This window comes from Pituophis catenifer, unplaced genomic scaffold, assembly GCF_029215685.1.
Source record: "Pituophis catenifer annectens isolate HBS135680 unplaced genomic scaffold, rPitCat1.0.hap2 SCAF_3, whole genome shotgun sequence".
NCBI classification, from domain to species: Eukaryota; Metazoa; Chordata; class Lepidosauria; order Squamata; family Colubridae; genus Pituophis; species Pituophis catenifer.
Window position 1 is genome coordinate 122,060,382 of NW_027256883.1, and position 15,482 is coordinate 122,075,863.

Genomic DNA, 15,482 nt, shown 5'->3' on the forward strand with positions numbered 1-15,482 from the left:
TATTGGATGTAACTACAAGATACACAGACTTCAGTTATAAATTGTGATTACTGAGAATTAATTTGGAAAAACATGCTGCAAGATACATAGACTTCAGTTACAAATTGTGATTTAATTCAATGTAAACTGGAAATGATTAATATTATGAAACATACTGAGAATTAATTTTGGAAAATATGCTGGGAAACTAACATATAATAGATAAATATATTAAAATAAGAGATGATGGGCAGCAACTAAATAAAAGTTTGAGACTTTGAGGAGAATATGATAGAAACCAGTAAAAATGGAAAATGCTGGAAATTAGCCAAATAATAATGGGAGAGTTGGAGGAGACTATGCTGGAAATCAGCCAAAAATAGGGGGAGTTTTGGAGAAGACTATGCTGGAAATCAGCCAAACAATACGGGGTGCTCAGGAGGAGACTATGCTGGAAATCAGCCAAACAGTAGTTGAAGGTTTGGAGGAGACTATGCTGGAAATCAGCCAAAATAGAATATGCTGGAAATCAGCCAAACAAAAACTGGAGGTATGGAGGAGAGTATGCTGTAAATCAGCCAAAATAAAAGATGCTGGAAATCAGCCAAACAATAGTAGGAGTTAGGTGTAATAGATAAGCGGGGAAAAATTAAAGATAAATTGATAAAGTTTAAGATTTTAATATTTGATGAAATGGGTCAAGAGACTAAGAAAAATGAATAGAACTTTGTTTTATAAACTGGAATAAAAATAGAGTTGTATTGAATTTGAAATTAAGATTGTGGTGATAAAAATGTAAGGTAAATAATTAAACTATGAGGTTAGAAGATTGTTAAAATTTATACTTTGATATTGATGTTAAAAGATGTAAGGAAGAAAAATTGGAGAAGAACCAGATACAAGTTGGACATGGATATAAAGATGAATTGTTTATTTGGAAATTAAATTTGCAGTGATATAATAGATCTGTTTAGATTAAGATGCTAGAATTTATGTTAAAACTCTTTTTTCTTCTCTTCATGTTTTGATTTTTATGTTTAAAAGATGTAATGGAAAATGGGAATGGAGCTTGTTAAAGGAATGTAAGCGTTGTACCTATCTATGACTGGATCGAGACTTTGTTCTTGAAAGTTATATTTTATGTTTTATGTTTGAGAAAAAAAAATTCAAAAAAAAAGTATCAGAGTGTGAAAGCTTTCTATGTCCTCATTAATAGTTGGATGGAAAAGGAGTGAATATAAAGTACTTGGAAGGTGAGAAGATTCGATCTTGACACAGAATGTCTCCCTCTGTTTTTATGAAGATGATTAGATTGTGATCAGACTATAAACTAGGATACTGTCAAGCACCTGCCACTTTACAGTGATACCCAACCGCATGGCAACTGGTCTTTTGAGATCTCTGCCTCTCCTTTGTGGCTTTGGCATATGTTCATGACACGAAGCAAGAATCCAGTGCTACCCATATATTAAGGCCTGAAGCAGTACAGTTAAGAGTAGTACAATCTCTATACAGTTTCCTGGCAGAGTATAACAAACAGTATATGTAAGCAATTATCTAAAATATTAATATTTACTAGTAATCCTTTAAAAATATAAATGCAGTAATTAAAAGATTCAAAGGAACAGCAATATAAACAAAAGATAAATCAACAGAGGACTGTTTTAAACCAGCCTGAATATGATTTCAATTACCATGATAGATAATTGCTTTATTTCCTTCACTAACAACTGTGTCATTGGTATTTTTGTCAGTATTTAGTCTATTTTTTCCCCACTCTACCAGGGCCAGAACAAGACCAGAATAAAATGGCACATAATAAGCTGGTGTCTGCAGATGCAGAAGGCAGCAATAATTGGTGTAGGTCAACTTGCCTTTTTTCTTCATCTTTTCCTGTCACTTACAAAACATAGGCTTGAATCTGAACATAATGTTCCCTGGCAAGCAGCACTAGCCTCCTTATCAGTGATAGACTGCTGTCAAATATTTTGGTTTCCAGTAACTCAAGAAAGGGAGAAGACTTAGGGAGAATAGAAGGCATAGTTTGTAATATTGTTATCAGTCGTTAGCAATTAGGTATTCTATAAAGATCAAAGGTAGCAAATATTAGAAATGCAAAATGGTGTGACTTCAGTGTTTTATAAAGGTTTGAAGAGAAAGTTCATTTTAGACCTCATATTTGATTTCAGGATTCATGTAATCATAACAAGAAATAAGTATAAAATATTGGAGGGAAAACCAGATTTAATAACCCTATTTGTCAGGTTTCTTTAAATCTTTTACTGTTGTGATTTGTAATATTTACCTGCATCCCAATGTTAGCATTGTATAAAGAAAAGTTTCCCCAGAAATAGTTTTCCCCACTGGACCAATTCCTTGGGAAGACATACAGCAATATAAACAAAGGGGGCAGAGGTTTTATCTCCCACTTAATTAAAGGAATATGTACCTGAACTGTAATATGGAGATTATTTACATTTATTTTTTAGTATTCTTTTCTCTGTCATTATTTATTTTCCTAAACAAGACAAGGTTAGAATTTTGGTTTTAAATAAAACAGTAATAATTAATTACATGGAACTTACCATGTAAAGATAAGACACAGCAATGTAGATATTAAAATCAGAACTTGATTAAACATTGCAGATTGTGTGCGCTGGATGGCTCTATGAAGATCATTCTATTTGAAAAGTCCAACCAACAACAAAATTAAGGAACCAGGTCATTAAATAAAATGTGAAGCAGCAGTCAAGAAATATGCAATTTTTTAAAATGAAAAAGGCAGTACAGCTAATTAATGAAACAGTTAGTTGGGCTTTCTGAAATGAGGTGCCATCAAAGCTAACATTACCACTAAATCACGGGGTGCCCTTTCATACAGAATATCAGAAAATGGGTCAATAAACATCAACTAACCATATTTGAAACCATAATTCCTTAAAATTACATTGTAATTTGAGCCACTGATAGTTTAAGAAGTAAATAAGAAGACTAGATTCAGAATGAAAAACAGTGGGTAATTTCGCTTCAATTTTACAAAATTTTCATGACAGGAGAAAGAACACAGAATTCTGCATATTTTGTATCTTCTGGGGTTAAGGCAAATTTATAGAATGAATTACAATAAGCCAACTACAGGTAGACCCTGACTTACAAGCATTTGTTTTGTTTTGCAAGCTTCAATGTCACTGAAAAGTTACTTACAACCAGTCCTCACACTTACAACTATCACAGCATCCCCAGGATTGCTGTGATCAAAATTTGGGTGCCTTGCAACCGGAATGTTTTTATGACAGTTACAGATGGCAAAAAAGATGTGACTCACTTACCAACCCCCTTGCTTAGCAATGGATATTCTGATTCTAACTGTGGTCATAAGTCAAGAACTACCTGTAGTATGTAGTCACAGTATGGCTAACAATAGATTTATCTGTGACCAGATTGTCAAAAATCTGTAAAGCACATAATAATTAGTGTTATTTCTTTTTAGCAGATGGAAATCAAAATTAAAAAATTAATGGGACTGTTCAATAAAATCTGAATTTAAATGAAAATTTTTGAACCGAAGCTAATGTTTATAATCACATTTGCCTAGATTCCAACAGTACTGAAATCTGCATAATATAAAAAACGGAGGACCATTATGCCTTTTAATAAGAACTTTTGAAAGGATCTTTTCAAAATGAATGCAGGCCTCTAAGCCAAGCATACCAAGCATAAATAAATATAGTTCTTTGGCCATTTCCCTATATTTATTTCTCTCCTCGCCCCATTCTGCCTAGGAGCATAGTATAATAGCCAAGTATAATTAGTGTTTTTTAAGTTGGGACATGAAAAGATCCTCAGGTGGAGGCTAGAAAAAAAAAAGGAATCAACTGAATTAATGCTGGACCAATAATTTTATTATGAAAATAAATAACACATTTGACTTCCTACACTAGATATATCACAGGAAGATGGAAAATGCCAGCAATACAACATCAATGTTCAAAAAACAAATAAGCTAACATAACTGAAGTTAAACCAATTTATTCCCATTAATTTACAGTGGCTTGAATTTAAAGACCATGATTTACATGGACTATAGAACAGACCTTTTTTGCTTTGACTCATAAACAGAAAATATGAATTTCCCCTTCAAACAAATCTTAGCTACTTTGTCATACTTACAATCATATTCTCCAAAGCATGTTTAGCAAGCCAACAATTTAAAAACACTGGGATAAATAAATTCCTTAATGCAGGACAGAAAATCTAAAGGAAAAAACACAATATATTACATACGTCCTCCAAACATTCATTCACTGTAATTGCATCTAAATACAAAAAAAATGGAAATACATCTAAAATAGTTAAATTCATATATCTGTGTTTTTTGACTTGACAACAGCAGAGCTAGCAAACTATAACAGAAGACAATTCACCTGAGTAGGGACAATTTTGATATATTTTTTTTTCAAAAAAAAAGACAATTTTGATATTTGATTCATTCTTTTTCAATCCCAATTCTTACTTTTGATTAAAATTATTGTCCCAATATAATCTCCAGAAACTTACTTCTGAAGAGAAGTTTACATCTAAACCAGTGGTGGGATTCAAGTAATTTAACAACCAGTTCTCTGCCCTAATGATTTCTTCCAACAACCAGTTTGCCAAACTGCTCAGAAAGTTAACAACCGGTTCTCCCGAAGTGGTGCGAACTGGCTGAATCCCACCACTGATCTAAATCAAAATAGATAGAACTAAATTAACCGTGGGTTAATGACTACAATTTGTGCTTCCCTAAGTTTAAGTGTACTGTAGTTTGCTTGCTTGAGTTAGGATCAAAAAGTTACAGACTGGTGTATATATGAGTGTGGAGGGGGAAGCTGATGATTAAAAAAGATTCCATAAGGCACTTTTGATGATAGTGCATAAAATGAACAGCAGATATCAGATTTTACAAGGGCATACTTTATTTTAAATTCTGATATCCATCAAATAGAATCATCTGCAAATAACATGTAACACAAGTAATTTTATCATTCTTCAAAGATCATATATGATAGATTATAAATTGACTTGAAAGGCACAATCTGCATGGCAATGGGATTAATGGAATGAAATTGATGAAAAATGTATTTTCTGTTGCCTTTACTTGCAATCAGAATCAACCAATCTTATCTCCAACGGACCTGCCTCCCTTCTCAAATTCTTATACAAAGAGTTGTTTCAATCTCTACTATGTATGTAACTAATAAATAATAATACTATAGGGAAAATGAATGAGGCTTCCTAAGAACTAGAGATCACAAGTCATCTGTCCATATTAAAAGAAAAAGAAATCAAGTCAAGGAATTTGTGCTGAGCATTAAAATTGGATGGACCTCATAATTTTTCCATAGATTCACAGAAAACTTTGCTTCAAAGGTTTTTCATTTCATGAATATAATTTTCCAATCTTCTAGTCGCTGTTTCCTTCCCTCTCCCATAAAAATCATAGACACTTACTGTAATGATGAAAGGAATAGCATTGATGATTTCCAGCAGAAAAGGAATGCGTACAACTTGTTCCCATATGTTTCCCTTTTAAAAATCAAGGTAAAATAAAATGCAACACTAACAGTCAGCAGTGATTTTTTTTCCCATAGCAATACCATAGTTCATCATGGGTGATACATAGCAGCATACGGGATTTATATATACTGTAGTTCACTGAAAAACATTCTAATTTCTTATTAGGCAAAATAAAGCTCTACATAGCAAATCCTTTTTAGAAGAAGGAGCTGTAGTAATGTCATGTTTGACTAGATGTAAACCAACCAGCTCTGTCTTCTGTTCAGGTTAACTTAATATTCTCTAGAGAGCTCTATTTCCTAATAGCTACATGTACAGTAAATATCTTTGGCATGAGTTTTCATGTATGTATGTATATGTGTGGGAATTTGTACCTGTATATTTAATGTAGATATTTAATGTAGATAACAAATATATAGATGTTTATGTTGCTCTCAAAAATGGCCAAGGAATGTATACCAAAGCACTATTTCTGTTAATTGTACAGTATTAGCAAAACAAATAAATCTGAAGAATACTTATTTAATTTGAATATAAGAAGCATAGATAATTCAACCATTTTCTAAAATTCCCATTTTTTTTATCATTGCCATTATTAGAAGTATAAAATGCTTCCTAATATTTAAAAGGATACATATAAATCTTACCACAAAAAAACATATTAGAGATTTCATTCAGAGTAATAAATATTCAATTACATTTACAAGTCAAATATGATCAATATAGCAACAATATATTTTAATTTCTAATAAGTGCGTGCAACAGAATTATACAGTATCTGCATTCTTTTTCCTGATATTAAAATGCTACATCTCAAAAAATAGTATGTCACAGTATCTGGCAGAAATTTGCTTGAAAAAAGTGCTACCATCCACTAAAATCAAATCTTTCTTTCTTTCTTTCTTTCTTTCTTTCTTTCTTTCTTTCTTTCTTTCTTTCTTTCTTTCTTTCTTTCCTTCTCTCTCTCCCTCCCTCCCTCCCTCCCTCCCTCCCTCTCTCTCTCTCTCTTTCTTTCTTTCTTTCTCCAATTTATATAGCTACCCATCCAGGGGTGAAATCTAGCAGGTTCTGACAGGTTCTGGAGAACCGGTAATGGAAATTTGAGTAGTTCAGAGAACTGGTAATGGAAATTTTGAGTAGTTCGGAGAACCGGCAAATACCACCTATGGCTGGCCCCAGAGTAGGGTGGGAGTGGAGATTTTACAATATCCTTCCCTGCCAACCCCACCAAGCCACACCACACCATGCCCACCAAGCCACGCCCACAGAACCAGTAGAAAAAAAAAATTGGATTTCACCACTGCACCCATCTCATCACACAAGTGGCTCTGGGTTGTGCATAACAAAGCAAAAACAATTAATACCAATATTAGTTTCTGAATAAATATTTAGAAATTAATAAAAAGATTTAAAGTGTTCATAGTACTTGAAAGAGAGAGTTATATATTTATCAGGATGTACATATATTTAATTGCTAGGGTTTTTATTGCATCAGATTTTAAAAATAGAAAATTCTGCTATTATCTAAATATTATACTTGAAGACTAAATCTACTGCTATGCCTAGAGTATCACCCTGCAAAAGAATGGATCACAATGTAATTTGGCTCTGGAAGAATATAATAATAAGTACTTACTTTGTAACTGAGATAGCTCAGTAGCGTAGTTTCCAACAGACTTATTAAAGCCACTGATACCTAGAGGAATAACATGCATTTGAAATTCAGCAATTTCTGAGGACTAAGCAAGCATAGAAAAAATAAGTACAGGATTCAAAAGGAATAAAAACTATGTGAACAACAAGCACTGAATGTAATCTTTAAATTTTCAAAATCCTTCCATTTCTTAATCTGTGCCTCTTTGTATAATTGAGATGATAAATGCCTTTGCATTTTGATTATCCAAACCAACAGTGCTTTTTATATGTTCTGTTTTTTTTCTTGAAATTGGCCGATATACACATAAAGATTATCTATTTTCCACAGCATTGTAGACATTAATCATTTAACAACAGCTAATTTGTGAAAACGAAGTATTGATCCATACAATAAGCCAGTGAACAGAAATGGGTTTTGCCATATCAGACTAAGAATGATTTTGTCCAGAATTTGATTTATTTCTGTATTCTTGTTCCAATACTGACCAACTTAATACCTATGCCTTGCCAGAAACATAGTATGAACATTATAGCTTCCTACTGCTATTTGACAACAGTGTCCAATATTCAGATACCTTCCCTTATTTTTATGCAATAGACAATAATTAACATGAACTGAAGGCAGCATTACAGAGAATCAGTAACATTAACGTCATATACAGAATTGATAGAATTGTGTTTCATCCACTACCTGAGTCATTTGCCAATATACATGTATACTGAAATTAATTGTAGTTGCAGAGTAGCATTCCTCAGTGGCTTATATTTACAAAATCATTATAAATGCCAAGCTATATTATTCAAGCTGATACCTTGATTCCCAAATAAATTTGACTCTTTGCACATCTTAAAATACAGTATGTTATAAAAGAATTTTACTACATCACTTCAAACTAGCAAAGCCCCATTATTTTCAAATCTGGTATTAAAAATCAACAAATGGCTTAAAATAACTGCTTAGCTACCCAACCTTCTAAGAACTGGTATTTGCAGAACATGTCATTACTGAGTATGGAATTCTAAATAAAAGATTAGAAAGAACAACTCTAATTTTAAACTGCCATCCCAAGTTAATGAATGACCATAAGTTAATGAAAGAACTTGGAACAAAAGCATAATCAAGATTCAGCACAGATATTACAAGTTGTGAAGATATAGAAACATCAGCAAGATTGAAAAAGTGTTGAAATGGCTCCAAATAAGTAACACTAATTCTAGCTGAAGTGAATTAGCTGCTGAAATTTGCAAGCTTCATTTTGGTGACAATGTCTTCAGAATTCTAAGCATCTCAACTCCTTTTTTACGATCCCATAATCCCTTAATTTGGAGTAGAGTGTGAGCAACTGGATGGAGCGGAGCATTTACTGCTTGGATGCCCTTCCTGATGCCACATGGAGTTCACAGCAGATATTTTTTTCTTTGTGCCCTGCTGCTACCTAGGATTGAACTCTCAACCTTCCAAGAGGGAGGCAAGTATCTTCACCACTAAGCTGCTCAATTCTAAGCATCTCAACTTCACTGTTAATTATTTAGAGGGCGATAAAATCTTACAACAGTTGTATGTGCAGTTTATTATGGGCAATGTGTTCCCAAACCAATAGATTTAAAAATAAGAAGTCATGTCAGCTATAGAAACTACTATTACTATCCAACCAAGAGGATGTTCTCCATTGTTCAGCAGGGCTGTTCCTGCACTCCTATCTTCATGTGTTAGAAAAGATGTGAATGAAGGGAAGGATTAGGTTTGAAGAATTTCCCTTAACCTTACAAGGAGAAGGAAATTCTGTAGTGCTACTACCTTCCTGTCAAGGAAAAATAATATGATGCTCTGGTAGGAAGTACCTTTCCATTCCAAATGTGCTCAGGCAGAGAGATAGTCTAGATCTCAGTACCAAATAAAAGAATTAATGTTATTAATGCCACAAATTGGCAGCATTTGTTTCTTATTATATTGTTATAACAATTTATATTGCCATCCATCTCACAACTGTGTCAAAAGGTGGCAAAGAAAAGTAAATATATGAAGTCAATATTCCAAAGTTGATACAGCAGCAATTTCAGAAATATAGATTTAAGTAAACAGGATAGATAAGGAGGGCGGGTGGAGGGAGAGAAAACATTTTCTTCCCAGATCGTTTTGAAGGGCCATTAAGCAGCACTGTACAACCACAGACTGCACAAAATGCACTAATACATCTAAGTGGTAAAAATGTAATCATAGGAAAAAGATAATTAGCAGGCAAAGAAACAAGCCCTGAAGTAAAATTAGTTCTGACGATGCAATAGTAAATCTATCTTTTAAAGTTCTTTACAAGTGACAAAAGGCAAATGATGGAGATGATATAATCAACGCTGTATAGTTGGGTTTTGAAAAAGCTTCTGACACAAATTTAGTGGTCAAGGGATAAGAGGCACTGTTCTTTATAGATTGTTAACTGAGTAGGGGGGAAAACATGAAGTGAAGTGTGGGGATAAATGAGCAATTTTCTCAATGGAAGGAAATAAGAAGTGGAGTGCCACAGAGCTCTCTGCTGAGATTGGAGCTTCTTAATTTATTCATAAATTATCATGATTTAGGCTAAACACACTGAGCTGCCTAAATTTGCAGATGATACTAGACTATTCAAGTTGATGATAATGAAAGTGTGAAGAGCTACAGAAAGGAAATTTAAACTGGATGAGTGGGCAACCAAATGGAAAAAACAGTTCAATGTAGGTTAAATGTGAAAATTAAGCATGATATGCAGAAAATGGACAGGGAGATTTTCTCAAAAATCAGGAGAGAGATTATTCAATGAAACTGTTTAAAGTTTTAAATTTAATACAGTAACCACAAGCAAGCACATTTTTCCACACAGCCTAGAATTAATTTTTGGAGCTCCATGTTACAAAACAGGAGGATGGCCACTAGCTTGGCTTGTTTCAATACTGAATGGTTCATAGAGAATAGATCTGCAAAGGTTATTGGTTATGCACTGTTACGTAGGCTTGGAGCCATCAAATATCAGTGGCAAGAGAACAACAGTGCAAGTGTTGTAAACCTCCCCCTCCTGCTTTGAACTCCACTGAGGCATCTGGTTGGCTACTGTGACATCAAAGTGCTACACTGAAATGGTCTAGATCGATATATGAATTTCTATTTTATCTTCTTATGGTTTTACTGATACCATCCAGATTGAAGCTCTTTTGTAATTGTGCAGTTCTTGGTGTTCTCTGAACTTCATTACCACATATCATCAGTGCATCTTTTTTAATTAGTTCTACAGTTAACTAAATATTACTCTCAGGATATAAAAGTTGCAAGAAACAGCAGTCATACATCTATCTCCAGATATCTCTACACATCTCTTGTGTAACATCTATTAAGTCTTCTATTGTGACTTAGTAAAACAATAGAAGTTTCCTCTTCTGTCATCACTGAACAAGTAACAGGAAAATCCTGAATGCCAAGCAAATAGATTGGCAGATGATGCTATCAATATGGCACTGCACTACATCTTGCAACATCTTGAATTCTCAAGGATTCAAGTCCTTTTTGTTGACTTGAGCTCAGCTTTCAATACCATCATTCCAAAATTAAAATGACATTACTGTAGAGCATTGCATACCAAAACAACTAGGCACAAGAAACAGTTTTTTTCCCCTGTGCCATCATTCTGGTGGACACCTAACTCTTACAGTACTGTCTAATAGTTATATATATTTACCTATGTTGCATGGCTGTAGTATTACTATTAACTTTTTTATCTCCTGTACTACCTCCTCTTATTGTTGTTATTATTATTATTATGATTGTTATTACTCTGTTGCTTAGAATGTACACTGAGAGCTTTTTGCACCAGAGACAAATACCTTTCCTAAAACTGATACAGCAAATCCAAGAGGGAAGTAATCTGAGAGTAGGTGAGGTATGAAGTAATTGTGTGAATTCACAGATGACTGTGGTGAATATTACCACAGTAAATTACCAATTTTTCATTAACTTTGGGGTTCAAATACATAGCTGGGTCATTCTTTCCTGAATGAGTAAATGATGAAATGACTGAAAAATGAACAATGTGTTTAAATTGTTTTTTTTTAAAACTCGATAAATGTGAAGGTTTAAATCCATGTCCTTGCCTAATGTAATTTAAGTAGTTTTCAAGTGAAGGGCCAGTGTGTCTCAGGGCCAAGAAGTCATGTTGTGTCAACAAGCAACACCCCAGATTCAGTGAGAAGTGCTGGGGGAGAAGGGCACCATAATAATTAAACTTTGTAAATTATTCTGGTTTTAAATTATGATACATTTGAACTTTGATACTGATTTTATTGTAATTTTTTTTTTGTTTACCAAAAGTCTTATGGTTGTGATGGTATAGAAACAGTAAATAAATTTCACTGGGTGCAAAGAGGGAGCTATATCTTCATGTTGACAGGGTATTCAACTATCTCCAATAGCTCCACAACATCATGCAATAATTTTTTTATCTAGGCATACAGTTAAGGACAAATCTAAGCCACTGCTTGGGAAACAAAGTTATTATGAGCCAGGTAGGATAATACCTTGAAGGATTGCTATTGAAACTATTACCATTCTTTGTGTGCTTTGTGACTATTGTTTGTTTACATATTGCCTAAATACATATTTATACTGCTATATATAACATTTATTATATTTATTTATTATGTTATATTTACATATTGCATAAAGATAATGGTTGAAAAAACTGGGAATGTCTAATCTAATGAGAAGAGAAGGTCTAGGAGTGACATGATAGCAATCTTCCAATATTTAAGAGGCTGCCACAAAGGAGAGGCAAATTCTCCATAGCACCTGAAGGCAGGACAAGAAGTAATGGATAGAAACTTATCAAACAGAGAGCCAACCTGAACTGAGAAGAAATTACCTGACAGTGAGAACAATTCATCAGTGAAACAGCTTGCCTTCAGAAGTTGTGGATGCTCCATCACTGGAGGTTTTTAAGAAGAGATTTGACAGCCATTTGTCTGGAATGTTATAGGGTCTTCTGCTTGATCAGGGGATTGGACTAGAAGACCTCGAAGGTCCCTTCCAACTCTGTTATTCTGTACCAGATTGAATTATGTTATCATCTGATAAATCTGGCCGTCAGGAAAGCCTTCAGAATCTTATAATACCTTCCACATTATGAGAAGCTTGTGCCTGTACCAAGCAGCTCAGATAAAAATGACTCTGAAGTGAACTTCCCATCCACATATGAAAACAGTGATGGTAAAGAGATATGGAGTTGTGAAGGGAATTAAGTCTAGTGAAATTCCTTGACACTAGGTAGACTCAAGGAGGAACAGAAATTTTCTGAGTCTGAAAAAATAGAATAGCAACACTGTGCCCATTAGGATATATTTGAAGATGAGCCAATTGAGCATCTGAAATTGTAGCTGTTGTGTAGGTTATTACATGGGCTCTTATTCTTGTTGGGAAGGCAATCTTAATTATACCTGCAATATAAGGAGCTGTAGCAACAGTAGCATTTGTCATTGCTGCTATTAATTATAATCAGAACTGTGAGAAGGGAAGGGTCTCATTGACTCATTAGCCAAAGTGTTATTCATGTGAAAGAATGGAAGTAATGAATACCATACTGATAATAAGAGCATTTAAAAAATATTAAAATATTTAAAATATTAAAAAAATATTTTTGATGGCAAATGTTCAATAGAGTTTGACCTTGCTTTTTAACCCTATTTCTGATGAATGTGCTCTATGTTTTTATTGAGAGTTGTATAACTCTGGAAATCAGGGTGTTCTGGTGAACTCAGTATATAAAACTTATAACCTTATGAAACAACCAAACATAACCCCAAAATCCTTAATTAAAGAAGTCCAAGTACCTTGAAAGTGAGCCAAATGGTCTTCAAACAGTAAGTATACAGGAGGATCAAGGTCAAATATTAAGTCTGATCCTGCAGTTCTGCTGTGCTGAATCAGATGTTGCTAACATCTAATGAAAGTTCCTGAGTACTAAATAGCATGCTTGTTCCCTCTGAAAGTCTGGCGGCCTTTAGTTCAGTAGGATAATAGGCAGTAGGATAAACAAATGAAGGAAGCTGAATGATGAGCTGAAAAAATTGTACTATTTCTTTTATTTGTCTGACAGATGAGATTGGATTGAGTCTATTTTCTGCTACAAAACTATGATATTTGGGCACACATGTTTGACAGCTGACAATATGAACTGAAGCTCAAGAAGGGGGCAGGTTATATTTGTCTAATTTTCTGACCTTATCCTGGGCAAAAAATGCTATCAAGGTTAGGAATTAACATTGCTATTGTTGTAATAGAATCAGGTGCTAAAACTGGAAAAAGAATATCTCTTCATTGACTCTGTAAAGTTTTTTGAGGTGGCAAAACTTTGATATCATAGAAGTGTTTCCCCGGGAGAATGTTGCTTTCTTCAGAAACTGTAAGGTACTGAAGCATGGCTAATATGTAGACCTCTTGTATTAACTAGAAAGACAGGGTCTCTTCTGTGTGTGGGTGCCAATACATTTCAAAGTTAATGAGAGAGGTACTATAGTCATATACTAATTTGCAAATGAGACTAATAATTATTGCAAGCCAATTCAGAAAAAATCTGGCATTGTTCATAAGAATTTATTGTGTCATTTTCACCAAATTAAAAGGAAGCAGTATAAATGAATCCTAGAGATCCTAACTAAGAAGGGTACACAAGAGGGTCAGGCATTGCACAAGAATTCTGGAGTGGGCCTCTCATGCACCCACAACCCATGGGTCAAGGAAGATGTGCAAAATATGTTATAGCACAGGTCAGGAAATTGACTTTCTGGGTATAACAGTAGGGAAGGTGTCAAATAACAATCACGTGATTGCAACTATTTGGCAACCAGTTGTAAGTGTGAACAGGTAGCCAAGCAACCAGTTCTCGGTCATGTGACTGTAGGAGTGCTGTGGCAGCCAGAACTTGGAGGATCAGTTGTAACCACCATCTGTTTGGTTCTGTCATATTTCAAATAATTAGTGAATGAATGATCATAGGCTGAGTATATCCTTTCCTTGTTTAGCAATTGCAATCCATTCCTTAAATTAGAGGAAAATGTTTGCTAGGTGTGAACACGTAGCTGAGACAGAAAGAGAGAAGCTGCAAAGATCATGGATTGCTGCAGGTCATTTAGATAAAGCTCTCATTCAGCTTTGCCAGCATTATTCTCACTCCCACATGCACTGTTGTTAGGCACAAAATTTGATTATAAGTGCACACATTGGTTGGGATTTTAAAAAGACAAAAAAACAAAAACCCTAGTATCGTATTTGCAAATAATCTTTAAACAAGGTAGACATTGAACAAGGAGTGGTTGTATCTTCTTGACTGATAATCATAATAATCATCCTAAATTTCTTCAGTGAAAAATATTATAAAATATACAATATATATTTGTAGAAGGACCTTTGTACTCACAAATTTGCCATTCTGTTAATAAGTACCCATCTTTTACTCTAAAATGTTATTAAATGTATGTAAAATCTATAAAAATGAAAGTATACATTACCTGTAATCCCCACAAAGGTAAGCTTCGATTCACCCAAATAATAAGTGACCTGAAAAATTGCAGCAACAAAGGGAATTAATTCATGTATTTATTTGGGGGGAGGAGAAAACCTTATCTGAACAAGCTACTCTCCCTCCACATCCAAATTAACACTTTGAAATTATTATTAGTTTCCTTGAATTCTACTCATGAATTCAAAATATTTCGATTTATGAGAGAAGAGCAGGAGGGAAAGTTAAGAAACTGATTAGATGTTTCAGATAATAATGCATGAAATAATCCATGGTTCACTTTCCTATCAAATGCTGCAATCACATCTAATGTCATAAGTGACTAGTTTATCTTTCTATGGGATTCATTACTGCTCTTCATACATTACTCATTTGAATAGTAGGCATAAAATAGAATGATTAGGAGCAGTTCTTATTTGGGGCCAAAATAATACTGCCCCCTCAAAAAAGAAATTGGATTTTTTTGTTGTTTGTGTTCATTTGTATGCTGCAAGTAGCAGCTATGTTCTTGTCTTTGTTTTCAGAACTGAAATAAACCATGGCTTCTTCAAATATATACATATGCAATACTTATTCATACATTTTTCTATGTTCTTAGCAATTTTTCTCTGTGAAATCCTGCAGATTTATATAACTTGAGGAAAATTTAAGATATAGTTAAGGTAATGCATTAGAATAATGGTAACAGTTGTACATTACTTCAAATTTTGGAAACGGATCTGCCATGAAGTAGGGGAAAAGTTTATTTAATAG

At 33.9% G+C, this 15,482-nt stretch overlaps 1 protein-coding gene across 3 annotated transcripts in view; it reads right to left on the reverse strand.

Annotated features, from left to right (window-relative positions):
- KCNT2 (potassium sodium-activated channel subfamily T member 2) overlaps positions 1-15,482 on the reverse strand; it is a 239,178-nt gene that overhangs the window by 107,884 nt on the left and 115,812 nt on the right. For all 3 annotated transcript variants that reach the window (XM_070939305.1, XM_070939304.1, XM_070939303.1), the window contains exons 4-8: positions 14,719-14,767; positions 7,172-7,231; positions 5,470-5,544; positions 4,150-4,233; positions 2,565-2,659 (exon numbers count right to left, since the gene is read on the reverse strand). In XM_070939305.1, coding sequence (XP_070795406.1) covers positions 2,565-2,659; positions 4,150-4,233; positions 5,470-5,544; positions 7,172-7,231; positions 14,719-14,767 — 363 coding nt within the window. The remainder of the gene's footprint in view (positions 1-2,564; positions 2,660-4,149; positions 4,234-5,469; positions 5,545-7,171; positions 7,232-14,718; positions 14,768-15,482) is intronic.